At 33.4% G+C, this 24,880-nt stretch overlaps 5 protein-coding genes across 6 annotated transcripts; 3 read left to right on the top strand and 2 right to left on the bottom strand.

The window, feature by feature from the left end:
- Nucleotides 1-488: 488 nt before the first annotated feature.
- Nucleotides 489-5,917, top strand: GBF2 (G-box binding factor). 2 transcript variants are annotated; one of them, NM_001354105.1, is made up of 13 exons: nucleotides 659-875; nucleotides 2,275-2,397; nucleotides 2,487-2,540; nucleotides 2,793-2,885; nucleotides 2,987-3,067; nucleotides 3,368-3,409; nucleotides 3,513-3,673; nucleotides 3,823-3,871; nucleotides 3,988-4,036; nucleotides 4,448-4,683; nucleotides 4,823-4,900; nucleotides 5,115-5,240; nucleotides 5,324-5,916. In NM_001354105.1, the coding sequence occupies exons 2-13, from the start codon at nucleotides 2,332-2,334 to the stop codon at nucleotides 5,561-5,563; spliced, it is 1,275 nt and encodes a 424-aa protein (NP_001341034.1). In that variant the 5' UTR covers nucleotides 659-875; nucleotides 2,275-2,331; the 3' UTR covers nucleotides 5,564-5,916. The 2 variants fall into 2 exon arrangements, with proteins under 2 accessions (XP_040866138.1, NP_001341034.1); XM_041010204.1 differs by lacking the exon at nucleotides 2,793-2,885 and having other exon boundaries at nucleotides 489-875; nucleotides 5,324-5,917.
- A 1,721-nt stretch (nucleotides 5,918-7,638) lies between these two features.
- Nucleotides 7,639-10,823, bottom strand: LOC100807997 (dihydrodipicolinate reductase 2, chloroplastic-like). The gene is given in 8 exon segments (NM_001255188.1): nucleotides 7,639-7,707; nucleotides 8,073-8,160; nucleotides 8,249-8,358; nucleotides 8,604-8,705; nucleotides 9,411-9,485; nucleotides 9,582-9,715; nucleotides 10,286-10,523; nucleotides 10,605-10,823. Coding segments are annotated over 8 exon segments (1,035 nt in total).
- A 2,285-nt stretch (nucleotides 10,824-13,108) lies between these two features.
- Nucleotides 13,109-15,381, top strand: LOC100805868 (60S ribosomal protein L5). The gene is made up of 9 exons (NM_001378603.1): nucleotides 13,109-13,150; nucleotides 13,234-13,303; nucleotides 13,392-13,483; nucleotides 13,878-14,004; nucleotides 14,088-14,167; nucleotides 14,261-14,377; nucleotides 14,459-14,593; nucleotides 14,693-14,862; nucleotides 15,118-15,381. Exons 1-9 carry the CDS (start codon nucleotides 13,148-13,150, stop codon nucleotides 15,218-15,220), a joined length of 897 nt encoding a protein of 298 aa, NP_001365532.1. The 5' UTR covers nucleotides 13,109-13,147; the 3' UTR covers nucleotides 15,221-15,381.
- Nucleotides 15,382-15,875: 494 nt separating this feature from the next.
- On the bottom strand, nucleotides 15,876-21,881 carry LOC100802847 (glyoxylate/succinic semialdehyde reductase 1). Its single transcript, XM_003548525.5, has 8 exons — nucleotides 21,689-21,881; nucleotides 20,765-20,875; nucleotides 20,583-20,681; nucleotides 19,582-19,683; nucleotides 17,466-17,581; nucleotides 17,190-17,268; nucleotides 16,937-17,107; nucleotides 15,876-16,251 (listed from the first exon to the last, which is right to left on the bottom strand). The coding sequence occupies exons 1-8, from the start codon at nucleotides 21,791-21,793 to the stop codon at nucleotides 16,162-16,164; spliced, it is 873 nt and encodes a 290-aa protein (XP_003548573.1). The 5' UTR covers nucleotides 21,794-21,881; the 3' UTR covers nucleotides 15,876-16,161.
- A 304-nt stretch (nucleotides 21,882-22,185) lies between these two features.
- LOC102669741 (adenine DNA glycosylase) lies at nucleotides 22,186-23,288 on the top strand. The gene is made up of 2 exons (XM_041010824.1): nucleotides 22,186-22,255; nucleotides 22,816-23,288. The coding sequence occupies exons 1-2, from the start codon at nucleotides 22,186-22,188 to the stop codon at nucleotides 23,286-23,288; spliced, it is 543 nt and encodes a 180-aa protein (XP_040866758.1).
- The last annotated feature ends 1,592 nt before the right edge of the window (nucleotides 23,289-24,880 follow it).

Genomic DNA, 24,880 nt, shown 5'->3' with positions numbered 1-24,880 from the left:
ATATAAATTTAATATACATGAATAATACTACAAAATAATATAAAACTTGAATGACACATAAAACGCATAATACTAAACTAATATAAATGTTAATATAAATGTTGTGTTTTATTTGATTTCAAAAACACAAATCATAAATTAAAATCAATCAGTTTGAGAAAAAAATGATTCAAACAAATATAAAAAAAATTGATTTGATTTGTTTTCCAATTTTTTAATAATTTTTTTTTATTTTAGATCGACTAGATTTAAATAATTATAAATTACTTTATACCAAAAATAACTCAATTGTGTATCAACTATAATAATAAACTTTGTTAATGTTATCCTTTCAAAAAAAAAAAAAAACTATGTTAATCGTAAAAGAATACGTGGAGAAATTAGTATCTATCATTGGAGTTAAGAAAACAACCAAAATTAACATTTTGTTGAGAGAAAGATAATGTGTGACATTGATAATTATTTTTGGTATACGGCCACGATGACGCTGGAATAAATTAATGGCCAGCTCAACAACCACCACACTCGCCCAACCCACCGTATATACGGCGTACGCATACGCCAGCTCCTACGTGCGACACGTGTATGGTGACGTGGAAATTGCCCCCCTCTCTCCTCCTCCTTCTTTTTCACCACCCCTTCCCTTCCTTCTCTCTCTGAAACCCAAGCAAGCTCTTTCCCTCGTTTTTTAAGAGAGAGAAAGTAGAGAGAGAGACACACACAACTCCCACAATTGCTTTGCCTAACCTTAATTTCAGGACACTTCGAAGCTACCAGGACCAATTGTTGTTGTTCTTCCCTTTTTGTGCTTTTTGATTCAGAGATTTTTGGTTTTCGTTTTTTTTTTCACAAGGAGAAAGTTCGGTGTCTTTAAGGTACGTGAAGTTTCGGTGCTTTGTTGATTCAAACGCTGAAAGATTTGATTTTGTGTTTTGGGTTCATGGAAGTTTGAAGTTTTATGATTAAGGTGAAAACATGGTAGAAATATATAGAAACAACGAAAACCGAATCATGGTGTAATTTTTTTTTTTAATTTAAATATTGGATGGTTCTATATGTTAGTTAATGGAAGAAAGGGATTAGAGTTGGGAGTGCCCTGGATCTCGTGTTGTATGTGTTACAATATTTGAATTTGCATGCTTTCTGTGTTTTGATTCTTTGTTTTTTACGCTTATTTGCTAAATTTTTTTATAGAAAATTTAGTTTCCCATATGATATAGCTGAACAAAAATGATGAAGAGTATAGAAAGGGGTATTTTGGGTCAGGGGTAGAGCCTGTAAATTGTAGACTACGGAGGTTCAGGTAGCAAATATAAGAGTCTCAATAGTTCTCTCTCTCACCATGAGAGTGGAAAAGAATTTTTTATTTGAAGGGCTTTTATGTCATTATGTTCTCGGATTGTCCTGTTGGGTTTGATTTTGTTGTATTATCGTTGTTGGTTTGTGTTCATCTCTTTCTATCCATTGTGGGGTAGCAAAAAGACATAGTTGACCCTCTTCTATTCTGTCATTGACTGACTATTCGTTTTGTTCGTATGATGCCATCTCTATAATTATAATGTCAAACTGCAGAGGTTAATTTTGTAATAATATGTTGTCTTAATGCTAACTAGTCATTATTAATGGAGTAAACCAAATTTCTCACTGTTGTTATACTGTATTGCTGTATTTGATTCCTGCATCCAATTTTAATGTTATGCTTATGAATTAATAATTTTGAAACGTTGGAATTGCTCCTCCTTTCTGCTTTTAATGGGGTTATAGTTCACAGTTTAAGAGTGAAAGATTATTTTTTTATTGGCAAATGTTGGAGTAGCGCCTATTGTAGAGAAGATGGTGGAAAATAGACTTAGGTGGTTTGGGCATGTAGAGAGAAGACCGGTAGACTCTGTAGTGAGGAGAGTAGACCAGATGGAGAGAAGACAAACAATTCGAGGCAGAGGAAGACCCAAAAAGACTATAAGAGAGGTTATCAAAAAGGATCTCGAAATTAATGGTTTGGATAGAAGTATGGTACTTGATAGAACATTATGGCGGAAGTTGATCCATGTAGCCGACCCCACCTAGTGAGATAAGGCGTTGTTGTTGTTGTTGTTGAGAGACCAAACCCGCAACCTTTTCCCCCTTCCTTTCTTTCTTAACGACCCAGCCAACCTTATATCTCCAAGAGTGAAAGATTATGTTGTAGGGTTTGAATTGTATAAACACTGATTTAAGATATTTTTGGTCTTTGCAACATTTTGCTTTCTGACAACATAGCTTCTTTGAATGCAGTTGAATAACTTGTTGGGACATATTTGATTTGGCGCTTTTTCTTTTGGTGCTTGCCTCATGGGAAACAGTGAGGAAGAGAAATCTGTTAAAACTGGAAGTCCTTCTTCTTCACCTGCAACAACTGTAAGCTGAGAACAGTTTATGCATGTTTGAGGAAACAGCATTTTATAAAGTCTGTGCCTAAATACTATTTTTTCTTATCGTGTTAACAGGAGCAGACCAACCAACCTAATATTCACGTCTATCCTGATTGGGCTGCCATGCAGGTTACCTACCTCTTGCCTTCATTTCCTTTGTACCTTAATGATTCAAGTCTTAGTTATCATATCTTCATGTCTTAGTTGTTGATTTATCTAAATTCACTTCAATGTGAATAACTACTCTAACTAGTTCAAATAGTACTATGCTCACTTAGTCCATGTATTTCTATTTTTACCAATTCATAAACCAATGATCTGATGAAACCTATTTCTATTGTTCCCTCTTGCGAATTGCCAATCAACTTTGCTGTATATTAGTATTATGGGCCAAGAGTCAACATTCCACCATACTTCAACTCAGCTGTGGCTTCTGGTCATGCTCCACACCCATACATGTGGGGGCCGCCACAGGTAGTGCCCCAAAAAAACATTTTCTGTGGGTTTTTTTTTTGTCTCTGGTATACATCCTAAATGGCAGGGATGAATAATTTGCCGGCTTATTTTTCTTCCAGCCTATGATGCAACCTTATGGGCCACCTTATGCAGCATTTTATTCGCATGGAGGGGTTTATACTCACCCTGCAGTTGCTATTGTAAGTCTACTCTTGTGTGTGTGTGTATGCATTTGTAATAATTTATGTTTATTTTTTTTTTGTCCATGAATTAGTTGATTACAAGTGTACTTTAATTTACACATCTGGACTTTAAAATGTTAGGAATGTATTAAGATATGATTTCTTTTTTTCCTTGGTATTTTGAGAGTTATTCATGTGGGTGCATTTCAGCTGTTATTAACCTCTTGATTTTTTCATTCTTTGATCTTCTTAATGTAAAAAACCTTTGTGGTTGGAAATTTTTTTTATGTACTCATTAATTATATTGGTAAAATATAGGGGCCACACTCACATGGTCAAGGAGTTCCATCTTCACCTGCTGTAAGTTTTGATTTTCTCTTAAATGTCTTCTCAGTTCCTAATCTTCTGATCAATTCCCTGAATACTAACATTATCATGTATTTGACTTGGCAAAATGATGCAGGCTGGGACTCCTTCAAGCGTAGAATCACCAACCAAATTCTCTGGAAATACTAATCAGGGTTTAGTGAAGAAATTGAAAGGGTTTGATGAGCTTGCAATGTCAATAGGCAATTGCAATGCTGAGAGTGCTGAGCGAGGAGCTGAAAACAGGCTGTCACAGAGGTTTGTTGATCTATTTTCTTTCTATATGACTATTAGTTTATTACCAGAATGAACTCTACTTCCCTCTTCCCCCATATAGAATATTGGTCCATGAGTTATTCTAGTAGGTTGATATGAATAACTGACAAAATTTATATTCACATGAACAGTGTGGATACTGAGGGTTCCAGCGACGGAAGTGATGGCAACACTGCAGGGGTGAGAACTTTCTCACCATTAACATCTGTTGTTTGTGTGCACTAGCAGTCTATTTTATTTAAATGATCTGACAAATTGAAGCACTAAATTATGTTATTTGTTAATTTTATGCTCAGGCTAATCAAACAAAAAGGAAAAGAAGCCGAGAAGGAACACCGATCACTGGTATGACTCCTATTCACTGTTGCATCTGGATGAACAAAAGAGTTGTGTTGGATTACAGTTATACTTTTGGTGTCATGACTGTGCAATGTTGTCAACTAGATCATTGAGTATGGTACTATGGTCTTGATAAGTTGATATTATCCTATTACTTATGCACAGTTAATGAAATTACCCAAGTTTTAACTTTCTGATTAGTTTGACAAATGGGATACTTGAATGGGCTTTTTACCTGGTTTTCAGACTTAATACAGTCAAGCTTTTGGTGTTCTTTGTATGCAATTATCAAGAAAATGTCATACTTGCATGCAGAATGTGATATTTAAGTAACTTCAGCTATTAATTTTAGGAATTAAAGTTGTCAACATAATATGTGTTTTGAGGGTTATATATTATATCAATCTGTACAAGCAGATGCAGAAGGGAAAACTGAGCTACAAAATGGTCCGGCTTCCAAAGAGACTGCATCTTCCAAAAAGATTGTGTCAGCTACCCCAGCTAGTGTTGCAGGAACATTAGTTGGACCTGTAGTTTCTTCAGGTATGGCCACAGCACTGGAGCTGAGGAACCCTTCGACTGTTCATTCTAAGGCAAATTCCACAAGTGCCGCACAACCTTGTGCAGTTGTGCGTAATGAAACTTGGTTACAGGTATAATGGTTTGTTCTAATGTCTCGGATCATGTCTAGTACATTAGAGATGCTTGTGAAACACATTAGAACAATTATGCAATACCGTCCATCTTTTACTGACAGTAAATTAATTCCTGTGTGTATTTTTAATTCCTTAGAATGAGCGTGAGCTGAAACGGGAGAGGAGAAAACAATCTAACCGTGAATCTGCTAGAAGGTCCAGGCTGAGGAAGCAGGTATAAATTTAGTTTGTTGACTTGCAAACCTTCCATCGTGTCTTGTCTGATAAAAGACAAATTGTTTAGTTTCTTTATTACTATCACATGTTTATTCACTTGTTGCATGTACACATATGTAGCCTCAAAAAATAAAATAAAATAACTAAAAAGGAAAAGGATTGTTCTGACAAGAGGAAAGTTAATAACTAATATTCATATTTCCTCTGTTTAGGCCGAGACTGAAGAATTGGCACGAAAAGTTGAGATGTTAACTGCTGAGAATGTGTCTCTGAAGTCAGAAATAACTCGACTGACTGAAGGTTCTGAGCAGATGAGGATGGAAAATTCTGCATTGAGGGTACTGTTCCCATAATATTCCTTTATACTGTGACATTTCATAGGTATTCTGTGATATTGAATACTTGATTGCTTTTTATTCAGGAAAAACTGATAAATACTCAACTGGGACCAAGGGAAGAGATAACTTTGAGCAGCATTGACAGCAAGAGGGCTGCACCTGTAAGTACAGAAAACTTGTTATCAAGAGTTAACAATTCCGGAGCTAATGATAGAACTGCAGAGAATGAGAATGATATCTGCGAGAACAAACCAAATTCTGGTGCAAAGCTGCATCAACTACTGGATACAAATCCTAGAGCTAATGCTGTAGCAGCTGGTTGAAACCAGTAACTGCACTGGCTAATTATGTAATTTTGGCATATTACAAGCCCAAAATTACAGCTTGGTGCTAACAGTTTTCAGAGGGATGGATCAGCTGAATTTTACAATCTAATTCCATCTATATAGACCAGAACTAATTCTTTGCTTGTGAGTTTCTTAGGGCATAAACTCTGTATTTTACTAGATTTCACAGAATTGAATGACAACTTTAAAAGTTTGTAAATTGAAGAGTATTAGGGATTTAGTTTAGACTTTAAGAGAGGCTTGTCGGCCGCTGTATAATTGGTTGTGTATTAACTATATTGGTGTGATCTTTCTAATGGTATCTTAGTCAAGGCATTCTGACTTTTGGTAGTTTTGGTTTGTATACTTTAAAGCAATTCCTCATGTTGTGGCTGTGGTTACCTTTTACCATGTGTGTTTTACCACTTAGTGTGCATTTGGATTGAATTCATTTTGGAAATGTTAATCTGAATGATAAAAAAATTGGTGTTATTATATAAATGTATACAATAGTTTTTGTTTTGAATTTAAACTTAAAGGAAACTATTTAAATCTTCCATTACTAGGTTGATCTTAAGAAAAAGCTTGTTTCAAATTATCAAGAAAGATTCTTGGGAATATAAACTTGGGAATATCACATTCTCATTTTGCGAAAATATTCCTAGGAATATGAAATAAGCATGTTTTCGTTATTTTTTATTTCCGGTGGGTATCTTGAATTTCCATGGAAATGACAGTTATTTTCTATAATAACTATTTATCCTTACTTCTTTTTTCACATTTATTTCACTTTTATTTTTAATTTTTTGATTAAGTTTTTATTTTTATTTTCTAAAATTTCTGTGATAACCAAACATGCTTATGGGAATGCTATCCCCACGCATAACATTTTTGGGAATATAATTTTCAAAATACAATATATATATATATATATATATATATATATATATATATATATATATATATATATATATATATATATATATATATATATACCATTGGGTTAACTCATTTTATGAATAAAGTGATTTTTTTAATCACGATTATATTTTTTTTAAGTCAGAAATTGAACCCTAATCATTATAATTTAGGAGACATAAATATAGAACTACTTATATTTTACATAGTTAAACCAAATATTATGATCATCACAAAGGAAATGGTTTTTTTTCTATTTGGAAATTATGATTAAAAGCTATAAATTGTTTCTGCAATTAATTTAAATACAAAATTAATTATTATAAATTCTAAAGTTTTTAATTTATCATAAAAATTATTTTAAATAGTTCAAGCGAAATAGATTAGTTTTCTTTAAAAGTAAACATTTAACATATTTAAACATAGAATTCATTTTATATAATTGATTACAACAATAATTAGTCTAATTTGTTGAATGAAGTGGTTTTTTAGGTAATCTTATCTGAATACAGTACACACTTCACTTAGACGAGGTTTGCTTGTTAGGTATTACATATCACGTGGGTATGTTAATGTCGTTGAATGATTGGGAAAAAAAGCCTTCGTTGAATGATTAGGAATTTGTCTATTTTCTTTTAACCTTCCTACGGTAGGAAAAAGGTGGTGGGGTAGAGGTTCACTAAATTCAGTAAATATAATGTAGATTATGTATCAAAAAACATTTTTTTTTAAAAAAAATCAAAGATAAAATATCAAGAAATTTATAATAACTCAATTTACAATCAATTCCATGAACTAATTTTATAACTAGTTTCTTACGATCTGAAACTCAAATTATGTAGGCAACGTAGGGGCATAATTGAAGTTCAAGAAAAATTATCACGAAATTCATAATCGATACAAGTAGAAGAACAAAAAATATTACAGTCGGAAAAGCGATTGTAAAGTGATCCGATTAACAAAAGTTGCATAAGCAGTGTTTACATAGCTCTAGAGTCGATTCTTAATGATACATACACTAAGCTTTCCTAACTTATCAAAAAAGATCACGAACAGAAGATGAAAATTGTTTGGTTCTCAAAAACTAGAATGTCATATCTCTTTTATTGCAAGTTCTACATTTGACATCCTGCACCCAGATTCCAAAGAAAATTTCATCGCATATTACCCTCTCGCAAGACATCAATCATATTATACAGTCTCTTGGGATCCTTTGTTTCAATCTGCAAACATCAAACAAGTTTCCAATCAAATATTGTATGCAGCGAGTGATTAAAGTAGTATATTTCTGGCTAAACATAACAACATGGTAGGATAACATCCGTTTGATAATATTATAATTATTGTAAACTTGTAAAGCTTCCCGTGCAAAGCATTGTGGTATGACATTGGTTATTTCTGTGGGCTAGAGCTGTTGTATGATCTCTCATTAATGTATTATTACTTGTTGAAACAGATTGAACAAAGACACCAGTTCAGGGTGATGAACAACCCCTAGTATTTTTTTAAAATGAAGGCATCCCTAATCATAGATTTAAGATGGATAATCAGATAATAAGATATGTAAGTTAAATGGAATTATCAGCACCTTCTTAGCAAGAAACAGCACAGCATCAACAGTGCCCTCCGCATATATTGATCTACCACAAACATTATGTTGAAATTCGAATGTAACTCTGCAACAATTTTTTAAAAGAACAGATTGAGAAAAATATGTCAAAACATATAAAAGAATGATAATCAAGTGAAAAAGTCAATCCTTACGTGTCATCTGGGGATGTCAAATGATACATATGAAATGCATGACCAGATAGATGCTCCTCTGGGACTCCAACCATTTCAAGTTGTTGCCGGGGATCCCTGATCAATTTTATCTAAAGAAATTCATTGAAAGGAAAGAAAGAAAGAAAACCCGTAAGAATTTGTAGTTCTAATACGAAGGCCACAATAGTGCAATGTGTAGAAACAACAAAATGCCAACTTGGTGATAACATGAAGTTATGGACGTTACTTTAACCTTAACATCAACAAAACATGGGAACCAATAAAACTGTCTTAGTAAAATTGAGAGTTCAACTGCGCTATACCACATTGAACCATGCAATGTGATCTAACACACCTGATCCATATCGTAAGACACCCCCAGTTTGTTGAAGCAAGAAATTACAGCCTTTGCAGTTCCAGATGCATCAACTTTGCTTGCTTGATGGGACTCCAATACCTACAATCTTGAACGAATGCATCAGATTTTAATATTACATCAAACAGAAGCTTAATTAAAAGAAAAGAAGCATTAAAATTAAGAGTTTAAGAAACACAACAAAATTTTTACTTTAGGATTAGGTACATGTAACCTAACATTTTTTATTGAACATTTATATAATTAGCTTTCCAAAACAAGATCCCTTGAGAATATCCCAATCACATACTAGTAGCAAGTAGCAACATAGGATATGATATTTTGGTATACTATCTTGTGTTCAGAGATAAATCTGTCGTAATACTTTTGGCTTGGCAACAAGTATGATAGTAACTTCAGCATTACTGTAACTCTTTCCAATTGTAAACAGCTGGGCAGTATTTTCTAGCACAAGCATTGCCAGTTCCACTAAATTAGCAGTTTAAGCAAATGATTTACTTGCACCACAGCCATTTCAAGTTTCAAACATTTTAAAACTTCTTCCATTTTATTTGTACAATATGTCTATTTGAACCTCTTTCAGTGATTTAGTGAGTTAGTTTCAGTGGGAATATAATAGAATGAGATACATGTGAGAAAAGGATGACTTAGTCACCCCAACCCCAAATTTTTTTTATTTTTTATTTTCACATCAGGACAATAAGCAGAGACAATTCAAAGCCTGTACTAGGATAACTAACAAAACCCTTCCCAAGCCCCAAAATGTCAATGAAGCAAAAGAGTTACCTGTAAGGAATACCCAGAGAAGGCTCCAGGAAATTGCTCTGCCATAATTTCCATAGCTGCAAGAAAAGCAACAACCTAAAGGAAAAAAAGTATGGCAACATAAGGATGACAGACTACGAGACTGAGAAACATGACATTTTGATCAAGGTTCTCTGATATTATGATATATACCTGCTTTCCCATTTGTGGGGATATCACAGCATAAATGTTTGAATCTAACACGGTCTTATGCAACAAGTCCCTATCTCCACCAGTGGTTCCCATCACGAAGGGCACCCCAACCTTACTGTATAACTCAGCATTGCCTGCATATGAGCATGCATTCATAAATATCTCCAATGCTATTACAATCTGCATAAAACTCTCCCAATCCTAGATCATAAAATAAAAATTCCAATTTTGTTTCTATCATGAAAATCAAAACACATGTCTGGAATTGCAAATTCATAATGTACACTGGTCAATAAGAAGGCCATGTACAGCCTACACATTCTATGCAGTCATATACAATATCCTCAATTCCTATGTTTAATATGTAAAGACTTGTGTAATAAAAAAATAGAGTTTCATTTTAAGATAAATCAGAAAACAAAAGCATAAAAGATACTGGAGTGTATGAATTTGAAACATAAGATTTTTCCTTTCCTTTGCCACTAGTGAGATTTCATAATTTACATTATAAATACCACAACAACAACAACACAAAGCCTTGTCCCAGTGGGGTGAGGTTGGTTACATGGATCACATATCATTCAACTCGGTTAAAGACTAAATCTTCAAAGATAATTTGCATTATAAATAAGATGAAAAAAAAGCTTAAGATGTGGCTTCAATCCAATGATATAATAAAGTATGCTTCAAAATTCATTACATACCATTGACTGCATCGGGTATTGTGTAATCCACAACAATCAAATTTGGATACTTATCAAGCACAGATGCAAGAACACTCTCCCTGTCAGAAGGACCATGCACTAGAAACTCCTTTCCACCAATCTGAAAAGTCTGTCCAGACTCCTCTTCACACCCAAACGACACAGGAACAACATTCAGTCCAGCAGCTTCCGCCGCATTAATCACAGCCTTTCCCATTTTTCCAGTACATGCATTAACCTAAACAAAACAAAGCTATGTAAACTAATTTACTGTGTTTCAAAACAAAGACAGTAATTATGACTCATCATGGTGAATTACCATTATTGGAAGACCGGTGCTTTTGGACGAAAGTTCAGTTTTTTCGAGAGAAGTTTGAACCGGTGTGGATGCCATTGACACTACGGGGAATGGACGCGATCTCCTCTTCTGCGAAATTGGAGCACTGCTTCTTGCACTTGTGCCATTGGAGAAGAATGCGACGTGATTGTGGTGTCTGTTGAACACATTGAGCGGAGTTTTCAGAAGAGATGTTGCCATCGAAGACGGAGAGAGAGGGAGAAAGCTCAATATGGGGGTTTAGGGCTTTAGCGTTTTGCTGCCTCTCTGCGAACCGTTTCAGGATAGGTTTTTGCAGAGTCTTTCTTTCTCTTTCGTCCGCCATTGTCGAGGGAAGTGAGTGATGAGTAAAGTTTTGGGCCTGAAATGGCCCAATTCTTGAAACAATCCTCGTAGCTTAGCCTTTCAGGCCCTTAGTACACAGGAACAATAATTTTTTTTTATCATTCATCCAACTAGAATCCAAAACTAATGCTTTTTAAGCCGTAAAAATCATTAGAGATCTCTTTTAATAAATTAATTATTTGGTCCAATATTCATTTATATGAAGAAAAAAAATAGTCAATTTGAGAGTTAATATTACATCTGTGGTCTTATATATAAAAGATAAAAAATATATTTTTTATCGATAATATTTCCTTGGTTCTAATTATAAGAAATATAAGACTATTTTATTGATGTTTTTTCTTTTACTCCTAATTAATTGTAAGGCCTATAAATAGTATATATATATATATATATATATGAAAGTAGGTGCATTTATTGAACTTTCAATAAAACAAGAGATACTCGTTGGTTGAAAATTTATGTTTTAAAAAATAATAATTTCTTGAACCATTTAATATGGTGAGTAGTCTTGGAATAAAATTTTAATTTATCATTAACTAGCCAATCTAACAACTTTTATTGATTTTGATAAATTAGATAATTGTTTCTTATATACAAGACCAAGACCAGAGATAATATTATGTTTCTTAAGTTCTAGTCTTTACATACTCTTGTAAGGACCTATAAACAAGACAACAGGTCTATATGCCTAACTAGGACAACAAGCTTAAAAAGAGTCTTGTTCATTACATACATTGATTTTATAATAAAATAAAATTCATTATTAATATTCATATTTTTTTAAGATAAATATTATAAGAAGAGGGGTTGGATTGTGATTTTAAAAAATGTATAAACCTTTTTTCGTAAACAACATTCAATTGTTTGTAATGAAATCATATTTTGCAATTGAAACATGTTTTCAAAACAAAATCAAATTCAAATCTAAGTCAATTTAAAGCATAAGAGATACAAAATAAATATAAAAAATATAGAGAATAATACTAGTTTCTCTCTTTCACTAAGATTACCTTTAGTTTTTGATAAACAATAAAGTTTCATTAACTTATGAAAGCTATGAGTATTAATTATTGTCACTCTTGGTTCTACAAACCAAGCTTAACACTAAGTTTGAAAAACTAATATTATGTGTCCTATCAAACCACTTCTGACTCTAATATAAATAAAAAAAATGTTATTGGACAACTCACTCACTAGTTCTTAATCGTTTTATAGATACACATATACAATTTAAGCACCTAATGTTTTCTCTGGAGATATTAAAGGTGTTTTAAAAGCTATGAACTTTACAAGAATATAAAAGAAGGTTTTTACATAAAGAATTTGAATGTTAGTGTGTAGGTTCGTATACCATTTTTTTCTAAGCTTTTGGTATTTATAAGCCTTCATTTTTAAGTGTTCGTTGTATTGGAACATATAAAACTTGCCTTCATTTGAAACTTTGGACGCAAGATCATATAACATAGTCTGATATTACATAAGACAACTCTTAATCTTTGTATTTTTTTTGCATCTAATAAAAATAATTAAGGGTCATGATTTGTCTTAAGACAAATGTCTTTTGAATCGTGATATATATAAAATAAAATCTAAAATATGATAATAATATTATTATATAAACAAGACAACCTATAAGGCTTAATAAACCTTTTTAGTTAAAAAGGCTTTTTAAAAAACTTAAATTTGACCTTTTTAGTAAATAGTTCAGGCCAGGTCCAGCCTTTGACAAGCCAAGCCAGAGGCCCCTAACAGGTCACTTGACTTATTTTGACTCCTAGTTGGACTTGGTTCCTTTTAGCAACCGTTCGAGTTTTGTGAATAAAAAAAACTTAAGTTGAAAGATGAAATCTCATTAAAAGTGATTAATCAGCTTTTTGGACCGATATTAATAAATGAATATTTTGTATTAATAATATGAGAGGGAGAGAGAAAAGCTAATACAAAATTTCACAAGTGAACTAATCTTCCACTCCAATTAGAGGTGGGAATAGTTATTTTGGAAGTAGGAATAGTATTTTCCTTGGTTTAATATCAAAACAAGCTACAAGCCCAACATGGCCCAAAATAATTCATTGCAACCGACCCATCCAAACCTTATAAAACACTGTCTAATCGCTCTCACTCTTTCCCTAAACCCCAAAGAGACTCAGGCGCTGCTGCCCTTCAGTCCTTCAGCAATGGTGAGTGCGCTTCTTCTTTTTTGACGTGTTTGATTGCTTCTTCTAATGCTTGAGTTTTAACCTAAAATCTGTGAACATTGAAGGTTTACGTGAAGTCACAGAAATCAAAAGCCTACTTCAAGAGGTATCAAGTCAAGTTCAAGAGAAGAAGAGGTATTCGCATCCGTTTATTTTCTCTTCGTCGTGTTTAATGCTGCGCTCTGCGTACTCTGTTTATAACGGCGATATTTGTTATCTGCAGAGGGAAAAACCGATTACCGTGCCAGGATTCGGTTGATTAATCAGGACAAGAACAAATATAACACCCCGAAATATCGCTTTGTTGTTCGTTTCGTATCCTTTTGTTAACGATATCTTAGGTTAATCTATGCTTGACATGGATTTTAGAGGAGGAATAATGAGAATTGATTTTGGTTATTGCTAGGTAAATTTGAATTTGTTTCAACCTCGATTTGCCTAGAAATTATAAATTGTAGCTTTTGCTATGGGTTGGAACATTTTTATTAAGTTTTATGACACACTCTTCTTGAAAATATAAATTTTAACCAAAATCTTTTTAATTTAAAATCAATGTTGTAAACGTTCATTGGAACATCATTTTTTATGTACTTCAAATTTGTTTATTCTTTTATTTATGGCTTGAGGATAGCACATGAACGATTGAAGTTGTTTATCTGGTGATGTTTTTTGTTTTTTCTGTGGGTGTAAACCTTGACCTGGTTTTTAGAGCAACAAAGACATTGTTGCACAAATAATATCTGCTAGCATTGCTGGCGATATTGTTCTTGCTGCAGCATATGCACATGAGCTGCCACGATATGGTCTTGAAGTAGGGCTTACAAATTATGCTGCAGGTACTTTGTTCATGAGGAATTCCTTTTCTCACTCAGGTTTTTTATGATTATCTTTTGTCTCATGTTTTAATATCTGTGTCCAGCTTATTGCACTGGTCTCCTGTTGGCCCGAAGAGTCCTCAAAACACTTGAAATGGATGAGGAGTACGAAGGAAATGTTGAGGTATTTATGAATTTGCTATGCTGTGTGTGTGTGTGTGCAACTGCTGCCTTTCTCTCAGTTTTGTTAATTAATTGGTTGTATCCTTTTCATCAGGCTACTGGAGAGGACTATTCAGTGGAACCTGCTGAGAGCAGGAGGCCATTCCGTGCTCTCCTTGATGTTGGTCTTATTAGGACTACAACTGGCAACCGTGTCTTTGGTGCCCTTAAGGTAATCTATCATACTGCAATGCTAATTGGTGTGATTTTGTTTTAATGGTGATCAAATTGAATAATTTTTTATTGTTTACAGGGAGCTCTGGATGGGGGTTTGGATATTCCTCATAGTGACAAGAGGTTTGCTGGGTTTGATAAGGAGAAGAAGGAGCTTGATGCTGAGGTGCATCGCAAATATGTTTTTGGTGGACATGTTGCTGCCTATATGAAGGCATGAGAGAAGATTTTATTTTGTACCAGTTTTCTGTATTGTTTTATGGAATATTTGGATTTTTCAGCTAGTTGTTAGACAACCTTTTTTTTCCTGCAGATCTTGGCGGAAGATGAACCTGAGAAATATCAGTCACACTTCAGTGAATACATCAAGCGTGGAATAGAAGCTGATGGTATTGAGGCACTGTACAAGAAGGTTCATGCTGCCATCCGTGCTGATCCTTCTCTCAAGAAATCTGAGAAGCAGCCCCCGAAGGAACACAAGAGGTAAAGTTGATTTTTGACTTGAACTAGAATACTAGATTCTTGAAATAGGGTAATGTATGTATATTTTTTGTCATTTGATTTCCGGCAAATTGATTTGTACCTGTTGCTGGCATGGCTTTCTTTTTAGCTACTTATGTGCTCGTTATCTACTGTGACTATATATTTTGTTTGACTTTTAGAACCGTGGTTTGGTAACTTAGTTATAGTATTTACTGATTGGAGAATGTTCCTGAGAGTATCTTCATCTTTCTGCAGGTACAATCTGAAGAAACTCACTTATGAGGAGAGGAAGGCTAAGTTGATTGCTCGTGTGGCGGCTATCAACTCTGCTGCTGATAATGATGAAGATGATGAGTGAAAGTTCATTGCAGATTCCATGTCATCGTTGCACAACTAAAACTCTCTTATTTTGCGTTCAGTCAATCATTTTATTTACATGTGCTGTTTATTTTCTAGGTCCAAAATTTTGGATACTTTTTGAAGTTGAGTAAGCCGTATTTTTGGTCAATTTCGTGTCAACATGAATTGATGTCTTACCTTATTTTATGATATACGCTTTGTTTCTAGCAGGAAGTTGTTTAGTTTAACGAACTGTGCTTGTTTTTTTTTTCGACAATGAAAGAATGTACCACTTTAATTTGTTAGGTTAAATTTAATCCAGATTTACTTAATCTTAAGGCTAAATCCAGTTCCTTAATTGAACATACACTTTCACAAATTAGACGCCACATATTTTACTATTTTTTAAGACAAATGAAAAAAACCTATAAATAGGAATCAAGATATCAAATTTTTATGTTGGGATGTATATCTTTTAGGTATAATTATCATTTGGATTCCAAATTATTTTAAAAGAATCAATTATCATTTGCATAACACAATTTTGCGTATCCCAATAACACTATTTTTTTAAGTTCCTTAATCAATGCCTTGAGGATACTTATTAGTATTTTCCTTAGTATAAATACATAAAAAGAAAGTCTAATCAAAGCAAACATTTAATGCCACAAAGGTTCATAAAATAGTCATGCAACCTATTCAAACCACTCATAAACTAAAACATTAATGTCTGTGAACAGATGGCCAAGCCGTCCACCGCAAGTCTGCAACAAGTTGAACTAAACCTATGTTCTTGTCTTTTATAGCTTAATCTTGCAACGAAAGTGGCAAAATTCTACAAGGTTCATTCATTTCTATAAGTTTCTACAATAATGACCTATGCTCAAACTGTTGTTTCATAAATAGATGGTTCGCATCACTGTTGCCTAACAGTGGTTTAATCAATTCAGAAATCTCTGGTCAAGATGAATGATCAGGAGCTTTCAAAGTCTCATGAACTGCTGAAAAATCAAGGTCTCCCAACCCCATGCTTCTGGCTTTCTTGAAAGCCTACAAACAGAATTCAAACTTTAGTACCTTATGAAAACCTCTATATGACAAGAGTCATTAAAAATAGAAGATACAAAGGTTCCATCATTTTTTTATATACAGAAACAGATGAAGCATTGAAGCAACATGCAATCCATGAGGATACTACTAGCTCAGTCGTAGCTAACAACAAACAGTTTCCTAGAACTTGGTTTGGTAAGTTTAGTAATCATTTTGGTTGCAGACTTTCAGTACTAAAAAGTTAGTTGCTTAGTTTTCAGTTGCCTCAGCGGTTGATAAATACTAGTTATATGTACGTGATATCACATGATTATGCAGAAGTTAAATTGTGTCTATAACATATAAATCAAACTCAAAAGCATGCATGCTATGATTTATTTACTAAAATGGGAATGTTAGGATCCAAACCAACTGACAAGCATGATGTAACATCAATCTTGAAATAATCCAAAGTTGATCCTTAGACTACACGGGGTTTGTTCTTCCTTGACAATCAGAATATTACTTACACAACCTTCAAAACTGCAGATGTAGATGCATCTAAGTTTGATAGAGGGGAAAAGGCATTTAAGTGGGGTTACTTATTTAGATGCAGCCATGTGATTATTCACTGGAATTGCGGTCAAATGAACTAAAGACGCTGTTTCTGATCACCACAGAAAGAAAATGAGAAAAACAGTTTTACCTCGTTTGCTGCAGCTGCTACTGGCATTGATACAGCATTTTCATCTCCAAGGGCAAGAGCTAATCTCATGTCCTTCTGCTGGTGTTTCAGCGGAAAAGCTGGGGAATAACTGTTTTGGAGCATTGTAGGTCCTTTCAATTTAAACATGCCGTTACTTATGGCACCAAGATCCTGCAAACAAAAATTCCCTGATTATGATTTAAAATGACAATAAAAGGTAGCAATAAGAATCATAGTGGTCAAAATCACTTACCAGCACATCAAGAAGAGTACCAGGGTTCAAACCACTTCTTTCAGCTAGTGTGATTCCCTCAGAGAAAGCATTCATCATACTGTAACAGAGAATAACTAATTTACAGAACTAGACAGAAAATATGGACATGCAATCCATCTAGCTTGTAAGTGAAGCGAATAAGGAATACTAATACTGCAATCTGGATGAATATTTTTTGCTTACTGATTCATAAAATAATGGCACTCCCAAATAAAAACTTATAGAGCCAAGAAAAGGGAGGAAGAAAAAGATTACCTGCCCATTATCATGTTAACAACTAGTTTCATTTTTGCACCATTTCCAACCTCACCCAGAAAGAAAGACTTCTTCCCCAGTATATCAAATGCTGGAAGCACTTCATCATACAATGCCTACGTATCAAAATGATCAACCACTGAAATTTAACATGCAAAAAGATACACAATGCATATTTATAGTTTTATATTTTCCTCAAGATGGAGCAGTTCATAACAAGGAATCTGAATATGAGCACTTATACATTCAAATACTTGGAATATGAGAAGTGAATATTGTTTTCTGATAATTCAAAGAGTAAAAGAAGGAACACTATTTTATAAAGCTTTGAACTATGCTAGAATTATGGACATCAAATCAAACTGATTACTACAAATATGAAAACCTTTACCAATCAATCCTAATGAAAGAATAAATCTAATTATATCTGTACAAAAAGAAATAATGCACATATTTCATATTTTACACGTCACAAAACACATGAAATCAACAAAACCTATCTTCATAACTGCACATCCAATTTCAACAATCAACAGACAACTGACAACCATGGCAGTAATGCTTTCTTCGTTGAGAATATTTTTCTTTCTCTATTATAGATTATGGCTGGGCTCAATGAGGTTGAACTCTTATTTCTAGGTGATTCACAAGTTGTATAAAGGGCTCATATGATCCAAAAGGACAGAAACATTTAATTTACCAATTCTAGCAGGACATTACCAGCAAACAAATACTCAGCCTAACCTTCATAATCAACTTAGTAAAAGTTAAGTATAACGGTTGCTCCTTTCACTTCATCTTTCACTGAACCTGTATCAATACTACAGACACATTTCTCCCAGTAGACAACTATTTCAAATGGCCACTTGAAATACCAGTGGGAGAGAGAAAATAACCAAAAAACAAAAAGTACAAATGTCCCACTAATTTTAAATGGTGAGACCACTTGTTTTATTTTTCACTCTCAATCTAATTGCTGCAATAATTTCTCCAAGGGAATTCAACCCATCAAAACAATATTCTTAATTTTAATTGTATATGTTACATAAGAGGAGGAACCTTGGCACTGCCTTGTGACCTGGAAGTCACAGGTTCAAATCCTAGAAAAAGCCTCTCTTCATGAGGGGGAGGGGGTAAGACTGGATACATCTTACCCAAGACCCCACCAGGTAGGAACCTCGTGCATTGAGCCACCCTTTATATGTTACATAAATTAATGTGCATCACATACACTCTCAACGCTCCTTGCTTCTCCAATTTTCTCACTTTAACACTTTATTTTAAGTTACACTCATGTCTAACCTAAATGAAAAAAAAAATGTTTTACCCATTTAGAGGTGAAGAATGCATAGATGCTCATTCAAGTGCACCAAATCATCAGCTATAATAATATTTATGACAAATATTAAATGGATGTCTTGCTGTTTAATAGGACATGATTATCGTTGCTGTTAGAGATGTAATACAAACCATTCATATGTCTTCACTTAAAAATTTGAGCTTTTGGGAGAACTGGTTCTTGATATGGTAGGTATTGAAGCCTTCACAATAATGCATTTTAAAATTGGTTCATGACAATTTCCTTGCAGCTTATGTTTTTGGGAGAGTTGGCTCATGACAATTACCTTTGCATATGCATTTTAAAGTTGACTGGCAGGACTGTCACAATATTTTCAAGCTTTCTGATGGAAAGTTCTGGCAGCTGTCACTAGCTATTCTGGATAACAATACCCAATTGATGTTTGCATAATTAAAAGATTTATACCTTTGCATTTTTTTTGTCATCAGATTGCATTTTATAACACTAAATATTGCTTAAATATCTCAAACTAACATCAATGTATTGTTTTGGGAAATCAACATAATACTCAGGTGACTGCTGATCATAAAAATACATTCATTTTAAGGATTTGAGTACATTAATGAGCTGCTGATGTGTCTTACGCATGTGATACTCTGAAAACTTCCGGCCATGCAAACATGTCATGTCATATAATGGAGAGAATAGACATCTGAATATTTCAACTCCCTCAAATAGTTAAAGGCACAGCAGAGAAGCATACAAGAAACATGACTAACAATTTATCCACAATTGTTGAGTAACATTTAGAAATACCTTATGTCCAGCAGCAAGTATTATGAGTTGGCCATCTTCTGCAGGCTTCTTGCTACCCGAAACAGGACCTTCAAGGAAGTAACCACCTTTTGCTTTGATAGCCTGTGGAAATCAGGTCTGTCAATGACAACTTATCTATGGATTCCATTTGAAAGGTTGATTAGGTAAAAGTTTTACCTAATCAGAGAACTTACCGTAAAACGTAAAATGCAAGCACCATCTTATGCACATAGCAGGGACAAGCGTATACTACAGTGAACCTTTAAGCCATGCATACAACACATGAATACAGAGAACTACCATATATTCATTTACTTATTGAGGGTATAAAATTGCAGATATTCTATAATTCTACAGCAAGAATCTGCAAATAATGTAATATATTGAATTCCCATCACATTTATGAGATTGGGAAAGTTTAACTTCATATCAAGTATTCCTCATCCAAACAGAAATCCCCAGTACTATAGACTTCCCAGCTAATTTAAACATCATTTATACAGAAATTTTTAATGGACAAATTCCAAATAATGACTATAATCATAAACTTATAATTAGATAAAAACTTGTGTTGCATGATACTGAAAAGAAAAAAAAGATGTCCCCACAATGTGAATTACAAACGACATTACATTCTCATTTCAATCTAGGGAAAAGAGAGAAGAGGCAGAATTAGAGCAACGTTTTTCAGCCATGAAACACTTATGATAAGGATGAAATAAAATACAGAACAAATATGATTTATATTTTCACAGAAAATACCTCGAGCAACATGGAAAATGATGTCATGCAACATTAGCAATTACAGCCTCTGTTTGATTTACAAGTTTCTCCTTAACAACAGGGAGCAATAGCAAAATTTTGGAAAAGTAGCTTAAGACATGACTAGATTTTACACATATCACAAGCAGAAGAATTCTCAAACAGAGAAAAGAAAATGTAATTGATTTTGAATTTGAATGAAGGGAAAATAAATCGTAAAATCAGCCAGGAATACCAACCTCAGATATTTTGGAAGATGTATCAGCATTAACTGTTGACATGTCAATATAACCTTTTCCATTAATATGCTCAAGAACACCATCATTATCAAACACAACCTAGATAATCACCACAAACAAAATTCAAATAAGAGAGCAACAAAAGAAGTCACGTGTCAAAAATAATAATCACCACCACTGACCGATAAAGCAGCCGAAGGATCAGATAACATTGCAATTGTATACTTGCATTTCTTGACTACAGTTGCTGGGGTTTCTCCAACTGAAGCACCATGTTGCACGAGTTCGTCACACTACAATTAGACGTTACAACAAACATGAGTCATGACTATCTGAGTGCAGGACACAATGGCAGAGTATTCAAATTAAAAGTTAGTGAGGCAAGACTTGTATTGAGCTTCATAGTTTAGAAATAATAGTAAATTAAAATATACTACAAGGTACATCTGATAAGGATCTAGATCCTCTAAAATGGGTTACTCACTTTAGAGGGTAAAGTAAGCAATCTCAGTCGTTGACAAGAAAATCAATAGTTGATATTACGTGTACTTGTATAACAAACCATGAATGTGCCATAATATCAACTGTTGATTTTCTCATCAACAACTGAAATTACTTTAGAAGAGCCAGAAATCCATTTGATAAAGTGTTCAATACCAATACACAATTTGTCATCCCACTAATCTGATATCAGCTAAAAGTACAATTTTTTTTACTAAGCCGCTCTGCCTTACAAAATGCCTGGAACCATGGCTCAGCACATAACTTTCTGTATATCTTGAAGTATGATAATGGCATATGAGAAGAAACTATGCTATAGAACCCCAAATTAAAATAGAGAAAAAAGGTTCTGCACTGACAGTGTAAATTTATTGTTAACTTTTAAAATAATTATCTTAAAGTAATCCAAAGTATGATTTGTGATGGATGAAATTGTCACTCTATAAAGATTAAACTCATTAAAATAACACAAAAATGCACAAAATTATCTTAACCATAACAATCAACCTATTATGGAGAGAAATCATCACAAGGACACACACACACACACAAATCATCACAAAGACAAGTAGTAGAATGAGCAGCATATATATGAAAGTATAAACCTTGGAGAGGGTTCTGTTCCAAACAGTGACTTTGAAGCCATGGCGTAGAAGATTGATTGCCATAGCCTTGCCCATTATCCCCAAACCCAAAAATCCAACCTCCATCTCTCTCACTCTCACTCTCTTCTTCCTCCCAACTTCTTAGGAAAGGCGCTTCCTTTAGCAGCATAACAAATAACAAATATTAGCATCAGTGTCATTATATATAAACAACATATTTTTTTGTAGTGACTATTATTTGGTAAGAAAATGGCTGAGATAATCTCATGTTATTATTTTTTGTAAATATTTAAAAGCTGTTAGTTTATAAAAATCCTAGGAATTATGAGAATGAGAAACTAGTAATTTTTTAAAATATTATCAACTAATTAAAAGTTGAGTCTTTCTGTATTCCAAAAAAAATAAAATTAACAAATTAAAAGCTATGTTAACCAATAATTTTATTAATAAAATTTATTTATTGTTTTTATATATTTTTTATATTGTGCTAGGGAATTATGATTGGTGGAATTTCCATGTCAGTGTCCCTTCCGGCGAAATGGGGATGCAAGACAGACGGCGTTAATCGTTAGTACTGTATTGTTTTATTTTCACCTTTTTAAATGTGTTAGGGTTAGGCATTAGGGTTAGGGTTTAGAGATTAGGGTTAGGGATGATTGGGAACTCTCTTAAGTGTAAAAAGTTAAAAAAATATTATTATTAGTTTACCATATGAGAATTATTATAAATTACTTACTAAGAAAAAATTATTCTAGTCTGTTGATTACCAGTTTAAAAAAAATGATATTTTAGACATTCAACAGAATTGCAAATAGTTCCTTAACAAACACTACAAAAAAAATCAGTCTGTGTTTTAGTGTTTATTAGGCTTTTTGCCTTAGGAATTAGATTGGAAAAAAAATCATAAAATCAATGTATTTATTTCACATAATCTTTTTACATTTCTAGTAATATTGTTCTAAAAATATAATATGAGATTATTATTATTGATTACTTTTTTTAAAAAATATGTTTTATTACATTTTAATATTTTTAGAAATAAATTTGAAATTTTAAATAAAAAAGTAAAATTTCACTTGGGGCAACTGTGTGCACCCCTTTGAACCCAAGCTGTTCCTCATGTCCAGCATCAGAATTTTGTCATGCACTATCAAATGCTAAACATGATAGTACAGTAGCAGTTACAGATTATCCTGTTAAGGGTGTGAAGGTTAAACAAAGATGTGATTTTTCTGCTGTATGTGTTGTTGAATTAGTTGGAGCTGAAACGTTAGATAAAAACCAGTCTAGCAGCAAGTTTATTCTTGTCAAAAGACCTGAAGAAGGATTGCTTGCTGGTCTCTGGGAATTTCCATCTGTCTTACTGGATGGAGAAGCAGTTCCATTAGCTAGAAGAGAAGCAATGGATCCCTTCTTGAAAAAAAATCTCAAAATTGACATCAGAAAGACTTGCAATATAGTTTTGAGGGAAGATATTGGGGAATTTGTTCACATTTTCAGTCACATTCGCCTCAAGTTGTATGTTGAATTGCTAGTGTTACAATTGAAAGGTGCAATTCTGGACATTTACAATATGTTATCTTTATTAAATGACAAGTAACTAAATTTCATTATCTACTAATTGAAAGTAATGCAAGAACCATGAGCATCGTAGGGTTTATAGCCTATGGATTGATTGATGTGCATAAAAACTAACACAATGATCACATTGTACTCATTAGGCGACTTTTTGTACTAATGTTAACTTTTTTCTTCTGGAAGGAGGAGTAGATGATTTGTTCAAAAGCCTGGACAATAAAGCAACAACTTGGAAGTGCATTTACAGCAATGCACTTTCTAGTATGGGACTGACAACCAGTGTAAGAAAGGTAGTATGCTGCACTTAGCGACCTCACACCTAGTCTTTTTCACTCTTAACATTTGTAAATATGTAGGAAATACAAAGCTCTTGTGTGTAAGGAATAGTTTAACACTTTCCTCAATTTTGATGAACCGAAGAGACCTTAACTATACTTTTGGTCTCATGCTTGTGCTTATGAGCAAGTGGAATGCGACCTTAATCAATGTCCTCAATTTGGAGTTGAGTATTACAAATACCCTCCAAATATGTTTAAAATGCCTCACTTAAAAAAGAAATGCACAAATTCACCTTTTTTTAAGATTTTAATATTCCAAAATTTCCCTGTAGTTTCCTCTTCAAGGGGGTCTTTCTAACTTTGTCCAATTTTTAGGGGTATTTCATAACTTCAGAACCTCAACCGGGATATTATTTTCACTCAAGGATATGCATTGCATTTTAGATTTGGTTCAATTATCTCAACTACAACAATTGTTAATGATTTTTGTGGTTACATGTTATTGTACTGGATTGCCAGAGTGGCCTTTAGCAAATTCATTCAGTAGTCCTAGGCTACTAGTAAGCTTAAAAATGGTTAACCTAAATTTTTATTGCATAGCTGGTAGCCTTTTCATAGAGTTCAGGTAAATAGAAGTTCAACTTGGCTGGCAAGCAACATATCCTCGCAGCAAACAAATTTTCTACACTTGAAATAGCCATGTGAAACACAATTCATATGCATGACTACTGTTATGTTATGTGTCCGCATTGACTGACCTCAATTTTAAATCCATTAAAATAGTATGTTGCAACAAGTATATTAACATTAAAAAGTTAGAAAACTACTGATCATTCTGTTTATTTTATGCTGTTTGTAACTTCTAAGAGAATTCAATATGCTAAAGGTTTAGCTTCTATGCAGTTAAGGATAAAATTTGAAGTTTCATTTTATTCTTCTTGCTTTATAGATACCATAATTTGTTGTCTTAAAATTGTCATACTGCTGCAGGTGTACAACATGGTTCAAAACTTCAAGCAGAAAACTCTTCCTTCTAACCATGTGCCAACCAAAAAGAGAAGTAGAACGACCACAAGAAAATAGCCTAGAGGATCAGATTTGCCGCCTTGTGCTTGCTTATTAATTTGCTGTATTTAAATGAAAAAATGGTGTAATACTTGTCTTGCATTTATTCTTCGTAGACAGATTTACCCTTTTGATATGTATAGCAATGTGATATGTATGGTTTTGACTCTTGATTATCTATACAACACTGTTATGCTTCTGCCTTCTGCTAGTTTGCACAACCAACGAATGATTCTGAGAATATACAAGAAGATGAAAAAAAAAAATCCGA

This window comes from Glycine max, chromosome 16 (genome assembly GCF_000004515.6).
Source record: "Glycine max cultivar Williams 82 chromosome 16, Glycine_max_v4.0, whole genome shotgun sequence".
Lineage (NCBI taxonomy): Eukaryota > Viridiplantae > Streptophyta > Magnoliopsida > Fabales > Fabaceae > Glycine > Glycine max.
The sequence above is the reverse complement of the archived record's forward strand: the minus strand, read 5'-3'. Positions and strand labels throughout refer to the sequence as shown.

Bases quoted from the DNA above. Each gene is read 5' to 3' on its own strand.
- GBF2 (NM_001354105.1), top strand. From the start codon at position 2,332: ATGGGAAACAGTGAGGAAGAGAAATCTGTTAAAACTGGAAGTCCTTCT. The intron at 3,872-3,987 runs GTGAGAACTTTC...TTTTATGCTCAG, and splicing joins GTGATGGCAACACTGCAGGG to GCTAATCAAACAAAAAGGAA. The intron at 4,037-4,447 runs GTATGACTCCTA...CTGTACAAGCAG, and splicing joins AGAAGGAACACCGATCACTG to ATGCAGAAGGGAAAACTGAG.
- LOC100805868 (NM_001378603.1), top strand. The intron at 14,168-14,260 runs GTATTTATGAAT...CCTTTTCATCAG, and splicing joins AGTACGAAGGAAATGTTGAG to GCTACTGGAGAGGACTATTC. The intron at 14,378-14,458 runs GTAATCTATCAT...TATTGTTTACAG, and splicing joins GTGTCTTTGGTGCCCTTAAG to GGAGCTCTGGATGGGGGTTT.
- LOC100802847 (XM_003548525.5), bottom strand. From the start codon at position 21,793: ATGGAGGTTGGATTTTTGGGTTTGGGGATAATGGGCAAGGCTATGGCA. The intron at 19,684-20,582 runs GTTGGTATTCCT...TGATTTCCACAG, and splicing joins CATCTTCCAAAATATCTGAG to GCTATCAAAGCAAAAGGTGG. The intron at 16,252-16,936 runs GTAAAACTGTTT...TTCTGTTTGTAG, and splicing joins TAGCAGCTGCAGCAAACGAG to GCTTTCAAGAAAGCCAGAAG.
- LOC102669741 (XM_041010824.1), top strand. From the start codon at position 22,186: ATGATTGGTGGAATTTCCATGTCAGTGTCCCTTCCGGCGAAATGGGGA. The intron at 22,256-22,815 runs GTTAGTACTGTA...CCTCATGTCCAG, and splicing joins CAAGACAGACGGCGTTAATC to CATCAGAATTTTGTCATGCA.